This window comes from Scyliorhinus torazame, chromosome 15 (assembly GCF_047496885.1).
Source record: "Scyliorhinus torazame isolate Kashiwa2021f chromosome 15, sScyTor2.1, whole genome shotgun sequence".
NCBI classification, from domain to species: Eukaryota; Metazoa; Chordata; class Chondrichthyes; order Carcharhiniformes; family Scyliorhinidae; genus Scyliorhinus; species Scyliorhinus torazame.
The window spans coordinates 23,719,793-23,735,939 of NC_092721.1; the positions used below are offsets into that span (position 1 = coordinate 23,719,793).

The window sequence follows — 16,147 nt, forward strand, 5'->3', positions numbered from 1 at the left end:
TCTTCTAACTGTAATTAAGCACAACTTTCACAGGTCAGATGAATGGCAGTACAAATATCATACTCTGCAAATCACGAAAAAGGGATATTTAGCACATCAAGCCTATTCTTATATAATATCAGGCAATCTGCTCTTTTAGTCAACCTTTCATGATCATGTGACCCAAGAGGCTACATTTATTCTTTCAGTCAATCCAAGACATGCTCAGCGAATTCTCAGGTCTAACCGTACATCCTGTACCAAGCACTTGAGCTGTATTTTTACATTTCCAAAACCTGATCAGGTCAGCAACTATTACATTTGACACTTAAGAATGTGAGGAGCAGGAGGTCATGTGACCCTTCAAGCTCAGTCCATATTAAATAAGATCACTGCTGATCTTCCACCATAATTCCACTTCCCCACCTATCCTCGTGTCCTTTGATTTCTCTGATGCCCCAAAGTCGATCAATTGCAATGTTGCATATACTTGATGCTCGAACATCTAGAGGGCTCTGGGGGTAGAGAATTCCAAACCCACTTAGTGAAGAAATTGCCCATCGTCACTCTAAATGGTCCAACCTCTTATCCTGAGACTATGACTCTTAATTTTAGACTCTCTTAGCATCCAAAATAAATCATTCAGTTAGGTCTGTTCTTATAATTCTCAATTTTTGAAAAACATCGATTAAAAAATTCTCAATCCACTGACCAGATATTTATCATGGGGGATCACCAATACAAGGAACAAAGAAGTTTAATCGATGTTGATAAATTTGTTGCTGTGGGCTCAAAAGATCTGACATTATGCACACCCATTGGACAGAGAGTTTTTATTTAGAAGATTAGTTTTTACTTTTGAAATCACACATCTGCAGTACAGCAAGTTTTCTTTCGCACATACCTTCAATTGGCTGACACAAGCTGGTTTATAAGGATGATCGCTCTCCACCACCGCATAATGGCTAGAAGTAGTACAAGCAGAAAGGCCTTGATCAGGCTGATTCCCTGTTGCACTGTCTGTGGACTGATTAGGATTGAAGGCGGGCGGAGCATACTTTTGGTTTAATGTTGCGACTGGAGGCAGGAGCTCTTGAACGAGACCAAAAACTTCAACTGCAGCCTATTCAAAAAAAAAGACATGCAGCAAAACTCAGATAATTCAGAGAATGAAAATAAGCACATAATTATTGATTATGCTATTAAAAAATCATTACTTACTTTTGGGACGTTCGCAGCCACTGGTGCAATGTAAGCCAAAATAAGCGGAAGCAGCATGGATAATAGACTGGAAGAGCTGAGTAGTTCTGGAATATCCTCAGCTAGATAAAAATATAAATCACTTTATCCAGTCTCAGTTTGTGAGTAAAACCTAACAATTTGCTGATTTTAACACAAGTAAATAGCATTATGTAAAAAGCCATTTATGAACTTGGCAGCTTTCTGGTTTCTCCGCAGCCTAGCTCAGTTTCCTGATAAGTGGCGCATATAATGGCCATGGTTACTATTTCTACTGCTAAGCCACATCCAAATCAAAAGTAAGTTTGCCATTAAAGGTGAGGTTTGCTAATCTCTTTGCCAAAGCACTGTTAAAAACTATTCAGAACTGTTGTGCAGCTTAAGAGTATACAATTACGGGGGCATGCATGTTCACAGATATCCCAAGTCACAGAGTTTATTTTCGTCTCGTCAAGAGAGACAACATCTCACTTTTGAATCTGTCCTGGCAATTTTAGGGAATAGAGCATTATCATTTTTTAGAACATTGGATTTTCCCCCAAACTGTGTTGGCACTCTCAACAGCACCAAAATAAAATAACTGGCTGAAATGTCTTCTCATCCCGAGACAATGATAAAAGTGTATAATTTTGCTATGCACTCGATGAAATTAAGCTCAACAAGATTGGCGACAACTCTTTAACAAAGAGCAATCAAGCAGCTGCCAAACTCATTTTCCTCAGAACAATTCACCTACCATGCTCAGGTCACATATTTTCACCTTAGAAACCAATGGCAAACTTTTCAAGTTACTGATTTTAAAAACTGCATACGCACCATCTACAGCCAGGGCTCTGTGCAACAAATCCTTAGCCGCACGAACAACTGCAGAAACAACAGAAAGGGCTCGGCTGCAATTTTTATCTTCCTCGTTGGCTTTGCTAAGCAGCTGAGATTGTAGATCTCCATCAAACTCACTTCTAAAAGTAAATGGATGCACGTTACTGGTGTGAAATACTTCATTGGATTTGATTCTCTGCACCTTGTAATTACCAAATCTATTTAACATGAACCCTTCTCTACAAACCAGAAGACAACCAGTCAATGCACTGAAGTAAAGAGGACTTACTGCATTTAGTATAGCCAAGGAAATTCCTGTATGCTTTATTTTAAAATGTATCACGTGATTACAGCTGATTTAAAACCAGAGTTTACCAGACAAAATGTGACTGATTGTTCAAAGGATGTAAATAAAGTTTTAGGAAAAATTATTTTCTCAACATTATCACAGCAAGCATGATTGGGCTCCAAAATGAATTGATCAGAGATCAATCTAGGCTTTGAGGTCTCAGGTCTTATTCCCAGTGGCATAGCTGATCTGAGTCCTATGGCACTATCTTAAAATTTGTGATGGTGCTGCTGGGTTAGGGAAACATCTGCTCGCATTCCTGCTCCTAATTGCTAATCAGCCACTCAAACTGTAAATGCATGCCTACGGATATCAATTAAAGAGGTCTTCACCATTGTTTTACTGTTCCACTGCCTTTCTGAAAAATCAGCCAGAACTTTCACCATCTAACAGGAAGATCAAAGCACCATGAATTTCAAACCGGCCTCTATTCCCCTAGCTGCTTTCTCCAGCCCAACACCCTTGCTGTTGCCTTGTTCAATCCTTAGCTAAACTTTGGACCCTACTAAAAAAGAAGTGCCCATTTCCATCTCAGATATTGCCCCCTTCCACCCATACCTCAGCCCATCACTCCTGAAACTTTCAACCATCCCTTTGTCACCTCAATGTTCTATTTATCTAAACATCCAGACAAACTCCCTAGCAGCACCGAATAAAAATGTCACTCATCAGGAACTTTACCATCTGGATCATAAACTGTACTCAGTTGTCATCCAGTACCCATCCTTCGCCCAAGGCATTAAGATAGAAATTCTCACCGACTAATCACACCATGGTCTCACTCCACCTTTCCCGCTGCAGTTTTCTTCATCCCATCTTTCCCAATCAGCTTTTGTGTTCATACATCCTCCCTCCATTCCACCATTGAATCACAGAATTGCCATGGTGCATAAAGAGGCCATTTAGCCCATCGTGCCAACATTGGCTCTCCAAATGAGCAATTCACTTATTGCCATTCTCCCACCTTCTCCCCATAACACTGCGCATTCTTCCTTTTCAGCCGACAGTCTAATTTCCTTCTGGATGCTTCAATCGAACCTGCCTCCAGCACACCCTCAGGCAGTGCCATTCAGGGAACCTTCAACTTAATGCTCCCTGTAATTCTTTACCTAAAGCGCTCTTACTCCATCTAATCCACTTTGACAATATTTCTAGGTCTTTAGTTACCTCATAACTCTTCTCCTAATTCCTGTGGTAGGGTTTGGATATCAGGTTTCCATGGATAAATAGCCTGTCAACACATGATAAGCGCTCACAAATGATGGGCACTGGAGCAATACTGCCTTGTATTTATGGAACCATATGCAAATCCAAGTGTCAACTTCTTCAGGAAACAACTGAACAAAAGGATTCATCCTCTTCAACCACAACTCTCCACTCCTTCCAGCGATTATGACCACTGTCATAACATGTAAACTACTGTGCAGATTTTATGCTAAATATTCAAATACGCAAAGTTTTTAGTGGGAGGAATTTGAAACTTCTCAACCTTATCCAGCATTCAGACACAAGCCACTTTTACCAGCACTGGATAGAAACCAGGACAAATGTGGTAATTATTCATTTTACCTACTGATAGATGAACTGTATCCTTATCACTACCTAGTCAGCTAACTAAGTGCAGATAAAGGATAAAAGTTGACACCTTTCAGTACTTTGTCAGTGTTACTTTGTGATTTAGATAGTGTAAAATCACCACCACTGGGTTCAGAACAGTTGCTTCATTACAGTGAGAAAACATAAGGTGGGGTTGGTGATTATTAAGGGGATCAGGGGTCACGGGGAGAAGACAGGAGAATGGGGATGAGAAACGATCAGCCACGATTGAATGGCGGAGTAGACTCGATGGGCCAAATGGCCTAATTCTGCTTCGATGTCCTAAGGTCTTATGGTGGGAACTGGGGGAAGAACCAATACATACAAAAGGAAGTGTAAATGCGAAACACATTCCTCATTAGTAAACAGACAAATATAAAAGGACCAGCTTTAGATATAAAGGGCAAATAAAGATGCAAATAGTAGTGAAAGGATGCTGACGAGGTCCACGAGTCACATTATAAAAAATACGGAGGAATTTTCTTTTTGTTCTGTCTTGACATTATCTTGCCCTGTCTCATTGTCTTATTTCATCTCCTATCCCCATTTTGACGTTTCTCTTTGATTTCCCATAAAACTCAATTCAAGCTTCAGGAAAAGTATTTCAATTTTCTGCTGGAAATTAAGCAGGCCCCTAGTCTGGATATTGCCATTAGTAACTTCAGATTCTAATTTTACCCTCCATTTTTTTTCATAGCAGGGTTCTGTGATGTGGGAAGGGAGAGAGGTCAGATTAACATTTGATTCAAGAATTCTTCGTCAGGACTCAGCATTGCAGAGGTCTGGGTATTTGGTGAGAACCCACTACTTTTCCTTAATCTATAGGTGACAGATTTGCAACATTAGGCATGCATTTTCTAATTTAATATCAGATCCTCTGCATTTGCAGATATTCCCCTTTATTTCTCATGTTTTTACAAAAACCTCTCTAGCATCCTTTTATTCTCCCCTCCAATACTTTCAGACTCTTTTGTCCTTCCTACTCATCTGCAGTATCTTACTAATAATTTTTTTGCAGCGATCCTCTGTTCAGCAGAATGTAAATCATTTGGACAGTAACTCACTCTGATTAGTGTCTGTTAGTTCTCTTGTCCCACATTCTTTTTTTCCAATCTTACTAAAATAGCTCACTCTTGGCCTTCAGTCTGACAAAGTGTAGACATCTGAAATGCCACAAACCTTTCCTCTTTATGGATACTAATTAGCCCACTCTGTATTTCCATCTCCTTCATTTTAATTAGGATGATTTAATGACTTTGCAATTAAAGCATTATACTTAGCTAGAGGGAATAGGTGGTGCAGCATTGGCACACTGGTCATTTACATTTACTGCCTGGTCTGGATCCAGTCAACCAAGACTGATGGTTTCTTCTCTAACTGCTATTCAGAAAGGTTTTCTGCAAATTGAGATTGGTGGACAACAGTGCTCTATTAGGATGGGCTCATGAGCACATTGTTCCTGGTTCAGTGATAACTGGCAAAATTTATTCTCTGTAAATGGATTGTGTCATGTGAGAGTGCCTTTAAGAAATGGATGGTTACGCAATGTACCTTTAAGAAATGCAGTGATGTCAGAGTGTGGGTGGAGCTGGGCTTTAGATCAGCCATTTTGCAGTTTTTTAGTTTCAGTTTGAAAAGAGCTGGGGGTGTCTGTGTTTGCAGTGAGCTGGATCTGCTGTGATCTCTGCCATGAAAGACTATCTCTGGATCATTTGGGTGATTTAAACTCATAAAAGTAATGCCTGATGTGTTTCTGTTTAAAGGTGTTAAGTCTCTTGGATGTTGAAAGGAATAACTGAAGGATTATTTAGTGCTGTAATATTTTCAGGGTTATCTTTGAAGTAAGGGGTGTTAAGAGATCCAATGTTTATTTAAAAGGGTTAAGTTGAGTTCATAGAATAAACATTGTTTTGTGTTTAAAACCCCATGTGTCCATAATTGTAATCCCACACCTGGAGAACAAGCCGTGTGCTCGGAAAAGCAACAATAGCATTAAAGGGGGAGGTTGGTTGAACTCCATGATACATTTTGGGGTTCTGAAGATGCCTCTCCCATAACAATTGTAACCAGGCTCCTAAGTGAAGAAATACCTTCCTCGTGCTATAAACTGTTCAGCAGAAGCTTTTATTTAGGTATTAAAGAGACACACTGGGGCACTGAAAGGATAAGCTTTTTAGTCACAAAGACAAGAGTTTCAATCATAACGTTGACTAACATTCTAGCTTGGTTTATTTCATAAGACAAGACAAAATGTTTCTCATCCAGCTCCTTTTTTGTGCCATAAAAAGGCGACTTAAAATATCAGCAAGGTGAATCATATAGCACAAATTACTGCATCTTTTACTCATTCTTGAATAGGTTTTTTCATGATTTGATGTATGTTAAAATGCACTGGGACGATAATATTACTCTATAATATATGCAACAGCTACAGGTATTTCTTGGTAGATGGAATATCTTTAATACATTTTTCATAAACATAAAGGCACTGAATTATTACATCACTTGACTAGGAAAGCTTAATTAAAAATGGAAGTGCATATTCTTACCTATAATAAAGTACCTGCGGGATCTGACCTCGAGTTTGATTAGTTCCATTACTGCTGAGGCTACAAGTACTAAAAGTGAAGGTTACACCATCTGGACATTGAATCGTAGTTATCCCTCCATCTCCATTTGCAGTGCGACTTCCATAGTTCCTCAGACGTACTGCATATTTTACATTTTCCTGGAATTGCAATAAATTCAGTAGGCATTACACAGAAACCCAAAAGCTAGGAAATTTATAACAAAATAATTTCTCAGTAGTTTACATCTGTATTTGCTTCTATGACATAAGTGCTAGCCCATTGAATCTATATGCTACATAGCCCAGATGTGTTATTTAAACTTTTCAGAGCAAGGATTAATTGCACATAAATTGCTTCCTACCTTTAGAGGGACAGCTTTATCCAGTCTTATTTCTGCTGTGTCATTGGAGGAGTCATCGGTGCTATAAGTCCCTTTCACTAGTTCTAAGGAAGTCCACCTGTGAGAATGTGCTGAATCACCAGTGTGCTCACTCTATCAAAACAATATGTGATTATATAATCAAAGGGTTGTTGAATTCCTCAGAATAACATTTACTCAGAAACGTCATCAATTCATTATTACAAGTTTAAAATAGAAGTAATAAACCTACGTCATCCACCAACACTTCCAGCTCATATTCATGAATGCCACCTCCTCCGTATACATGGTACCCGACCACAACAACCCCAGGTTTGTCTACGGAGAAGCAAATTGCATCTGGCGACCCATTACCGGTGTTCCAACTTCGTCCTTGACTGGTTTTGGCAAATCGGTTTGGTGTGGCTTTGACAGAATGGAGGGAACTCAATCCATCAACCTGTGAAAGCAAAGAAGGTGCTCAAACAGCTAAACTTTAACCAAATTCAGGTTTCGCTAGTCTACATTGTGTTTGTAGTATTTACAACACAAAAGCAGGCCATGGAATATTAAACATTGCTCATCCTAAAATAGCTTTGCATCAGTGTCACTTTCCTCTTTGATGAATTTGTTTTTTATTCTTAATATTACAAGAGCTGGAGGATAAACCGATGCATTACAGGAACTTGGAAGATTAATCGGGTCCTGACGTGCTGGACAATATTCATCCTCACTTTTTGGCCCATTGTCTGCCTGCCATCTCTGAATTGCATCTTCAGCAATGTGGGTGCAGTGTAGGACCAGTCATTTCTTCCCTTCAAATATATATTGTAACATTTCATTCATTTTTAAAATTTGTCTTTATAATTACAGCATGGCCTGTAATGTATCCAATGACAGTGGCTATTTCATAAGGCATCTTTATACGGACGTTGGTGCAGGCAGATGTTGACTTGGTTTAATGCTACATCCGGAGGGGAACTTGAACTAATAACCTTCTGATTTAGCAACAATGCTACCAATTGAGTCACGGGTGGCACTGAGTACACAACAGAGTTAACAGGTTACTGAAAAAAATATTTTCAGGCACAAGTACACAGAATTTACAAGCTGAACAATACATTTTAAATATAGATCAGCAAATCAAAAAGGCATGTTCTGAATAGGTCAGCGCAGGTCTGGACCCTTACCTCAGATCCCAGTGCTGACGCAGTGAGTTCACTCACTATACTGGCAAGGAGACCACAGGTATTGGACACTAGAAGAGGAGAGAAGAGTTCTACCTCTCTTCTGAGAGTCTTTCGAACTGGAAGCACTACAATGACCAACATTTTCTCCAGCACTTCTCGAAAACTAGTCATACTTGTAATATTTTCTTCAATCTAGGGGGAAATAAATCATGATTTTATTCCATATCCAATTAATTTTTACTATTTGTTCAAGCTCCTTTCAACAAAACACTTCCAAGTTTCAGTATCCAGAGAAAATGTTGGAAAATCTCAGCAGGTCTGGCAGCATTTGTAGGGAGAGAAAAGAGCTAACGTTTCGAGTCCAGATGAACCTTTGTCAAACTTAGACAAACTTTGACAAAGGGTCCTCTGACTCAGAACGTTAGCTCTTTTCTCTCTTTACAGATGCTGCCAGACCTGCTGAGATTTTCCAGCACTTTGTCTTTGGTTTCAGATACCAGCTTCCGCAGTAATTTGCTTTTATCAAGTTTCAGTATTCCATGTGAACTATGTGGTATTTTAATAAGTACATTGACCTTTTAAAATTTCAGTCGTACAGCAAACTATACTTTTTTCAGAACTGTAAAAGAGGTAGATCTTTGGAAAATCTTTGATTGGGTTTCTGTGAATCTGATTCCTGTTTCAAACTCAGATCCTTGTTGGGCAACTTCTGGAGTTGTTTCACAAGTGGTGAGGCAGTAAACTAAGTTTTTCAATTTCACATTATTCATCAATATGGACAACCAATGTCAGTAATTTTGCAACAGTATTAAGGAGAAAGTATGATCCACCACAATTTTGTACTGACACTTTTGTTGGTGTCAATGGAGGGAGACTTATTTATGCATCAACATATACTGCTCAACTGGCTAGTGCAAACTTCAACCAACGGGAAACTCTGAAATACAAGCGAGAAAAGCTTGCTTGCTTGTTCTCACCTGGCTGAGCTTCTCCATATGAGCCACTAACAGGGCAAATCTATGAACCATAGCCGATTCATTCTCTGTGCTACTCTGCTTCACCAAGGACCGAAGCAGCACCTCACCATCATAGGCAATGGGAAGGATTGTTGTCAGCTTGACTGAAGAGTGGCACAGTGCAGACATGACTGCTGCAAGTAACCGACTACTTGACATCTTGAAGTTCGCTTCCTGTATGTCCTAATAAGAAAACGGAGATTAATTGACAAACATGCAATTCTTAAAACTGCAGGAAATTTCCCAGTCTGCTGAAGACAAGGCTGCAGGTGTGTATTTTAAGATCAATTTTCAAGATCTACCTGTCCTCTAATCTGGGGACAGTCCCACTCAACTGGGTAAATGAGGAGAGACAAGGAAGGAGGATTGCGTAGTTGACAGCAGAAAGGTAAAAGGACGAAGAGTGCACTACGGTCACAGCGAGTGTCACTTGTAACTTTATGAGGGCAAATCAGTGCCCTGACAGTGTGAAAACCGGACTGAAAAAGTTCAAATATGAAGCTGCGGGAAAAATGGACAGGCAGTTGGGAGGCAAAACATATTAAAGGACATGAGTGAGAAAGAAGATTGTATATGGGCTGTATTTTGCCAGGACAACGGGTTCAAGGGAGAATTTTGAGAAAGAAGCTGAAGACGGTAGTTCTGAAAGGGATGGATACAGTATGCGAGAACAGGAGACTGTTTAAAAAATCAGGTAGAATGAGATCCAGGCAGTAAAATTGGCTGGTCAGCTGTTTAATGGACAAAGAATTGAGAAAGCAGGATCTGGGTCTCATGAACGGGCATGGAAATGGCATGAGGGAAAATAATAATAATAGTAATCTTTACTATTGCCCCAAGTAGGCTTGCATTAACACTGCAATGAAGTTACTGTGTAAAGTCCCTAGTCACCACACTCCGGCGCCCGTTCGGGTACACTGAAGGAGAATTCAAAGTGTCCAAATTACCTTACAGCATGTCTTTCGGGACTTGTGGGAGGAAACCGAAGCACCCGGAGGAAACCCTACCGCAGCCACGGAGAGAACGTGCAGACTCTGCACAGACAGTGACCAAAGTCAGAAATTGAACCTGGGACCCTGGCGCAGTGAAGCAACAGAAGCTAAAGATAGAGAAACTAGGAAGATGCAGGTTAATTCAATAAACTTGGGGAAAGTAAGGCTCAGTGAGCAAGGGATGGGTGGTGATGCAGCAGAATGGTGGCAATAATGAAGTTCAGGGGTTCTTCACATGTAGATCAAGGTGGAGAGAGCAGGACAAATGGGTTAAATGGAGATGGCTGGTATTGGGGGAAAAATGCCAAAGATGATCTTTCACTTCAGGATGAGCCAGGGATAGTGAGCTGTGGCACAGGAGAACAGGGCCTGGTAGTGCTGGATATGATCCAGTCATGTCTGGCAATGAAATGTGCCCAACGTAAACTTTTAAGTGTACCGCCCTAAGACTTAGGGAAGGAAAGGATATGGTTGCACTCAACTCAAGTTACCGTGTTTACAAAAACGGGTGAAGAAAGTACCAACAGATTCCCACTTCATCCTTCGGTTTCCATTTATACCACACAACTAATTTGAGACACTTCTTGTCCAGCTTGAAGTACAGCTGGTAACACAAAAACTAAACCGAGGGCTGCAAATTGCACACTCCCTTGAACTATAGTGCTCTATTCTATAACAAATACTTTGCTTTGTTAGCCAAGTACAAGTGGGTGCACCCACTTTCTCATAACACTGAAGCCTCAATAACAAGACTTATAGAATGCCCAGGAGGTCAGGCAGTTTTCCCCTCCCCCAAATCTGTTGGCTCTTGTTATACTTCGCATGGTGTCAAGCACAAACAATACAAGGCTCCCTATAACTGGCTGTCTCACACCATTTAGTTTAGTGCATTCAGAGATAAGGATTAAATTCCGAGAGTTTTCTGTCACTGCTACATTCGTAAATTTACTGTACTTCAATGGAAAACATTAGTGACAGAAAGATTTAAAATCAAAATTCAAACTTCTGAACAGACACATATACAAAAATACAATGAAAGTCAATCGGTCTCCATTACAAGGGAAACTGATCAAATTTAGCGTCCGACACAACAGAAAATCATCAGATTTTATTCCAGTAAAAATAAACCTGTTATTTTAATTAAATTCAGAGAGAATAAAAGTCAGAAAAATTAAACTTGTATTAAAACATCAGCATAATAATCAATCTTCTCTCCAACTTACTTGGTCTAGGCAATTAAGAAGGTCACAAAGACAAGCCCACTGCAATCCAGGGGTAGGATAAAAAGAATGAAAGCAGGCTGTAAATGTGTTGTGGCATTCTTGAAGAACTGCTTCTAACAGAGTCTTAGGTTGTGAATGGTAGCCGTGAGGGTCATTGTCAAGCCTCAGCATACAATGATCAATTCCTTCTGATAAAATCTTTCTCAGGAGAGATCGGGTCTTTCCCACACATTCCGCCAGCTTGCTGGTTTCCTCCACCACTGCTTTAGCACCAGCTGCAATTGAAAATAAGAAGCAAATCAGCATATTCTGTTTCACTTGCCATCGAATCAAAATTGGCACGGTCCATTTTGGTTGAACTGGAGAACGGCGAATGCATACTTGGAATTATGCATCCGTGATCTGAAACAGTAGTGATCTTTTTTTAAAACACTCGAAGCAAACCTGGTCAACCCATTATTTACAATTCATTACAAATAAAACAAAGCATCAGAGCCACAGTTTTGTTCAAGGAACAGCCAGTTACTAATGTTGTTCGCTCTTACGCTAACGCCACCAATTGTTCAGTTAACTGTTGAGTGCAGGTACTGTCCCGCGGTAAATGGCAACAGAAAGCAATTTGACTTAAGTAAAGCAGTGTAGCCACCTGGGTTGGACACTTCCCGACTTTAAAATGGAGATCCGCAAAGAATGCAGGGAAATTTAGTCAAACGTAGGAAAAACAGCGGGTGCAAAGTTTCCTGTGTATCAGAACTTGCAGGAACCCAGACAGCACTGAAACTAACAACCATCTACATATTAATGAGCGATCCCCGAGAACAATTGGAAACAGTTAAGGTAAACAAGGCCAAGCCAGACTCCTCGGCGCCAGCAGGAGCCAAGACAAAGGCAGGTCAACAGACACTTAGGAACCGCCCAGCGATCAGGGAACAGCTCCAGTATCGGAGAAATCGATCCAAGTAATCAGAACTTAGTCCAATCACTTGGAACCAGGTACGGGGTCCGTCCCGAATGGCTCGAAGCCCCTGGGGCCTATAAAATAGAGTCCCCAAGTTCAATTCGTCCTTCTTGGCAGGGTCTCTCAGCAGCTCGAAACAACCCTTGACAGTGACCTGCCTAGTAGCTGCACCAACCAAATATGTCTCCAGTCAACGTTCGCTACGAGATAGGTGCTCCTAGCTACCAGTCCATACCAGCTTTGAATCCTGCAGATTCAGAATCGAACAAAAGGCCATTTGTTCCCCTGACCTGGTGGGCCAGTTCCAAAGCTAAGTATAGGCCCTTTAGTGTTAGAGATAGTCTAGTAAGTAGAGTTTTATGCATGAATAGTGATTGACTGTGTATAATAAATGTGTTTTGATTTGAAACGTACTAACTGGTGTATTGAGTTATTGATCAGCACTTGAACTTGAACCTCGTGGCGGTATCATAAAGACACCTGGCGACTCTAGAGCAAAGGTTATAGAAACAGAGCAAATTAAGTAAAGACACAACGAGCAACATTTAAGAGCCAACCAAAAGTTAACAACGGCAGTCACTACACAAAATTGGGAGAAAAGTGAAAGGAGATAGTAGCAAAAGAAATGCATAAAACTGAAGAAATAAATGTTCAAACTGAAGATTAAAGTGCCATTTAAAAAAAAGAATATATAGTGCACAAACCGTAAAGGAGTGAAGACCAGATAGTGGCCTTTCACTCATTCTCTTTAAAGTGAAGAAATGTTTGGCATGTCAAATGTAGAAGTAGAAATTCCCAGCCAAAACATTTCAGCTCAATGGCATGGGTTACCAAAAATATGAGGTAGGCATTATTTCAAAAAATATACCTACCCAACATATTGCTGCATTGAGCCTGTCAGAATACCACTTTAACCGATCAGATCTTGGACCAAGTTTGATCCTAGAATAATTTTTAAGACATTTTTAATTGGTTGAGTCCATAGAAAAGTTACAGCACAGAAGAAGGCCATTCAGCCCCCTTGCCATGCCAGGCGAGGATACCCAGATGCCCATTCTAATCCCACTTTCCTGCACCCGGTCCATAGCTCTGTAGTTCACAGCACTTAAGGTGCAGATGCAGGTACTTATAAAAGAGTTTAGGGTCTCTGCCTCCACCACCAACTCGGGCAGCGAATTCCAGACTCCCACGACCCTCTGCGTAAAAAAGATCTTCCTCACGTGCCCATTACATCTTCTGCCACTTGTCTTCAATCTATGTCCCCTGGTTCTAGAATTCTCCACCAAGGGAAATAATTTTATCCTGTCCACTCTATCAGTTCCCCCTCATAATTTTGTGCACCGCAATTAAGTCACCCTTCAAGCCCTCTTTGTTACAAGGAAAATAATCCCAACCTATCCAATCTCTCCTCGTAGCTATTGGCCTCTAGCCTGGGCTGCAATCTTGCTGTCCTATCACTTATCAGACTTATTAAGCTGTGTATTACTTTTTCTTTAAGCATAGTCAATTGCTACACATAAATATGATTCTCAAATGGACTGAATGAAATGCACTCTCTGAAACTCAGGATGATCAGACACACGGCCTCCATTGCACAATTCTGAGATCACAGATGACCAGAGGCTGCTTTCCGCTTTCAGGGGGAGAGCTGACTGGTGGTGATTTAACCGGAGGATCACCACACTTCGGGCAATGGGCACGGTTGAGAAGGTGAACCTTCAATGAATAACATCAGCTGGTACAGGAATTGAACCCGTGCTGTTGTCCTCGCTCTGCATTATGGCGTAGCTGCCTAGCCTTTTAGTAACACAATTGATATTTTATTAGAAAGTCACAAATTGTGTGTTAATTACTTTTTGGGGCCAACAGTACCTGACATGGGGTATATCTCACAGATGTAGACACGCAGCAGACGCAGGCAACAAGTACCAACAAATTTTAGTCGTTCCAAGTCCAGCAGAGTGGCTGTATATTGAAAACCTTTTAAGCCATGCAGCTCCTCCACTCCCAATACCAGGGTTGTCCAACTCCATTGTAGAATGCTCAGCAATGATTCAAAACACTCCTATATTTAGAATTAATAGATTTAATAAAATGGTTACGGATTGCAAGCAGATTTTTACACAAACCTGGTTCTGCATGTGCACAATTTTTCTTTTTAGAATTAATTTTTAATACACGTCACTATTCTGTGGCCAGAATTTGCAAGAGAATACCCAATTAAACATACAATTGAAATGGAAATTGGAGTATTTTCCAACAAACCTTCCTTTAGCTAACAATCTTACAGGAATTTTGTTACAACAGATTTCAAACCTCTGAAGGACTGAGATTTTGTAGGACAAACTCACATTGTTAATTTTATTTCAAAACATGCCTCATCACAGTATATCTGTATCACAATTGCACTCCCCATTTTCCTCCCAAATACAAATACATAGAACATGCAGTGCAGAAGGAGGCCATTCGGCCCATCGAGTCTACACCGACCCACTTAAGCCCTCACTTCCACCCTATCCCCGTAACCCAATAACCCAAATAAACATTAAAATATACTCTTAGAGAGTTCTGCAGATACAGTGACAGGGTGGATCCATGATATCCAGCAATGGGGTAGGTTGTGTTGGGGGGAGGGGATAAGATTGTTGCCAAATGCAGAAAAGAAAGAGGCTTGAAAACTCCCCTTTTGACATGCCAAGCAAGTCAAACTGAGTCCATCACACGACGAGGGGTTGTGCGGGACCAGATCTTCGCTATCTGGCCTCAATGATTATTTGCAGGTTGAATGAATGCAATGTGACCTTGTTTTTAAAGGAGTTCAATACCTTTCTCAACTTTACACCATTTGGATTTATTTATTCCATCAATTTCAACCAAATAGTCCCGAAATAATGAAATTTTGATTAGTCAGCTGCAAAAAAATACTGCATGAAGCACTCTAGCAATAAAACTGCAGCTTGAAATTTCTAAGCTGCTGTATGACTAAGAAATCCCTTAAGGATCAGTATTCCCTTATGTACTAAACTATTCACTTATTTATAATGAATTGAAACTTTTAAATTCAAATTTGTTCACTCACCACTGAGACAGTCCTTGCGAAAGATCGTCTCAAAATATGCACTGGCTCACTGGGTTGCTGCTTTCCTTTTCCCGAGTTTCCATCATTCGATGGTAACCTACACCCAAGAAAGTTAAATTCAATGTAATTCTAGCAAATGATTCAGCCAAATTATTGCAATAAAGATGAGAAGTATGCTTCGATCAACTGATTATGATTTTTTTAAAAAAGGATTTGTTAATAACCAACCTGTACAGCAACTGTGGTATTTGTCCTGCATTCACATCTGTCCCATTGTTGGACTTCTTGGAACTTTTAAATTGGAAAACAACTCTGAAACAAGAACATGTATATTTAAAACACTCTCTTCAGCTTTTATTTTCTACTTCCGCAACACATTCATTAACTAAGCTATTATTTCATCTTTATGGCCCAAATTTGATTCAGCCTAAATTATATAGGATGCAAGTTTCCCTCTCTCTGTTGAAGGTGTGCTTGGCTTCAACTTGAGTGGTCTCAACTTTACTTTCATTTGGAAATTAACTCACTAAACAGCAAAAAAGATGGCTTACATAGAAAATGGAAGCCATGATGTGGCGATGCCGGCGTTGGACTGGGGTGAGCACAGTAAGAAGTCTTACAACACCAGGTTAAAGTCCAACAGGTTTGTTTCCAATCACTAGCTTTCGGAGCACTGCTCCTTCCTCAGGTGAGGAAGGAGCAGTGCTCCGAAAGCTAGTGATTTGAAACAAACCTGTTGGACTTTAACCTGGTGTTGTAAGACTTCTTACCATGGAAAA

At 40.3% G+C, this 16,147-nt stretch overlaps 1 protein-coding gene across 19 annotated transcripts in view; it reads right to left on the bottom strand.

The window, feature by feature from the left end:
* Positions 1 to 16,147, bottom strand: part of mycbp2 (MYC binding protein 2) — a 224,287-nt gene that overhangs the window by 94,951 nt on the left and 113,189 nt on the right. For all 19 annotated transcript variants that reach the window (XM_072476174.1, XM_072476181.1, XM_072476189.1 and 16 more), the window contains 12 exons: positions 15,597 to 15,680; positions 15,369 to 15,465; positions 14,162 to 14,354; positions 11,332 to 11,606; positions 9,078 to 9,299; positions 8,101 to 8,292; positions 7,164 to 7,370; positions 6,914 to 7,045; positions 6,532 to 6,710; positions 2,035 to 2,177; positions 1,201 to 1,301; positions 884 to 1,102 (listed from right to left, as the gene is read on the bottom strand). In XM_072476174.1, coding sequence (XP_072332275.1) covers positions 884 to 1,102; positions 1,201 to 1,301; positions 2,035 to 2,177; positions 6,532 to 6,710; positions 6,914 to 7,045; positions 7,164 to 7,370; positions 8,101 to 8,292; positions 9,078 to 9,299; positions 11,332 to 11,606; positions 14,162 to 14,354; positions 15,369 to 15,465; positions 15,597 to 15,680 — 2,044 coding nt within the window. The remainder of the gene's footprint in view (positions 1 to 883; positions 1,103 to 1,200; positions 1,302 to 2,034; positions 2,178 to 6,531; positions 6,711 to 6,913; positions 7,046 to 7,163; positions 7,371 to 8,100; positions 8,293 to 9,077; positions 9,300 to 11,331; positions 11,607 to 14,161; positions 14,355 to 15,368; positions 15,466 to 15,596; positions 15,681 to 16,147) is intronic.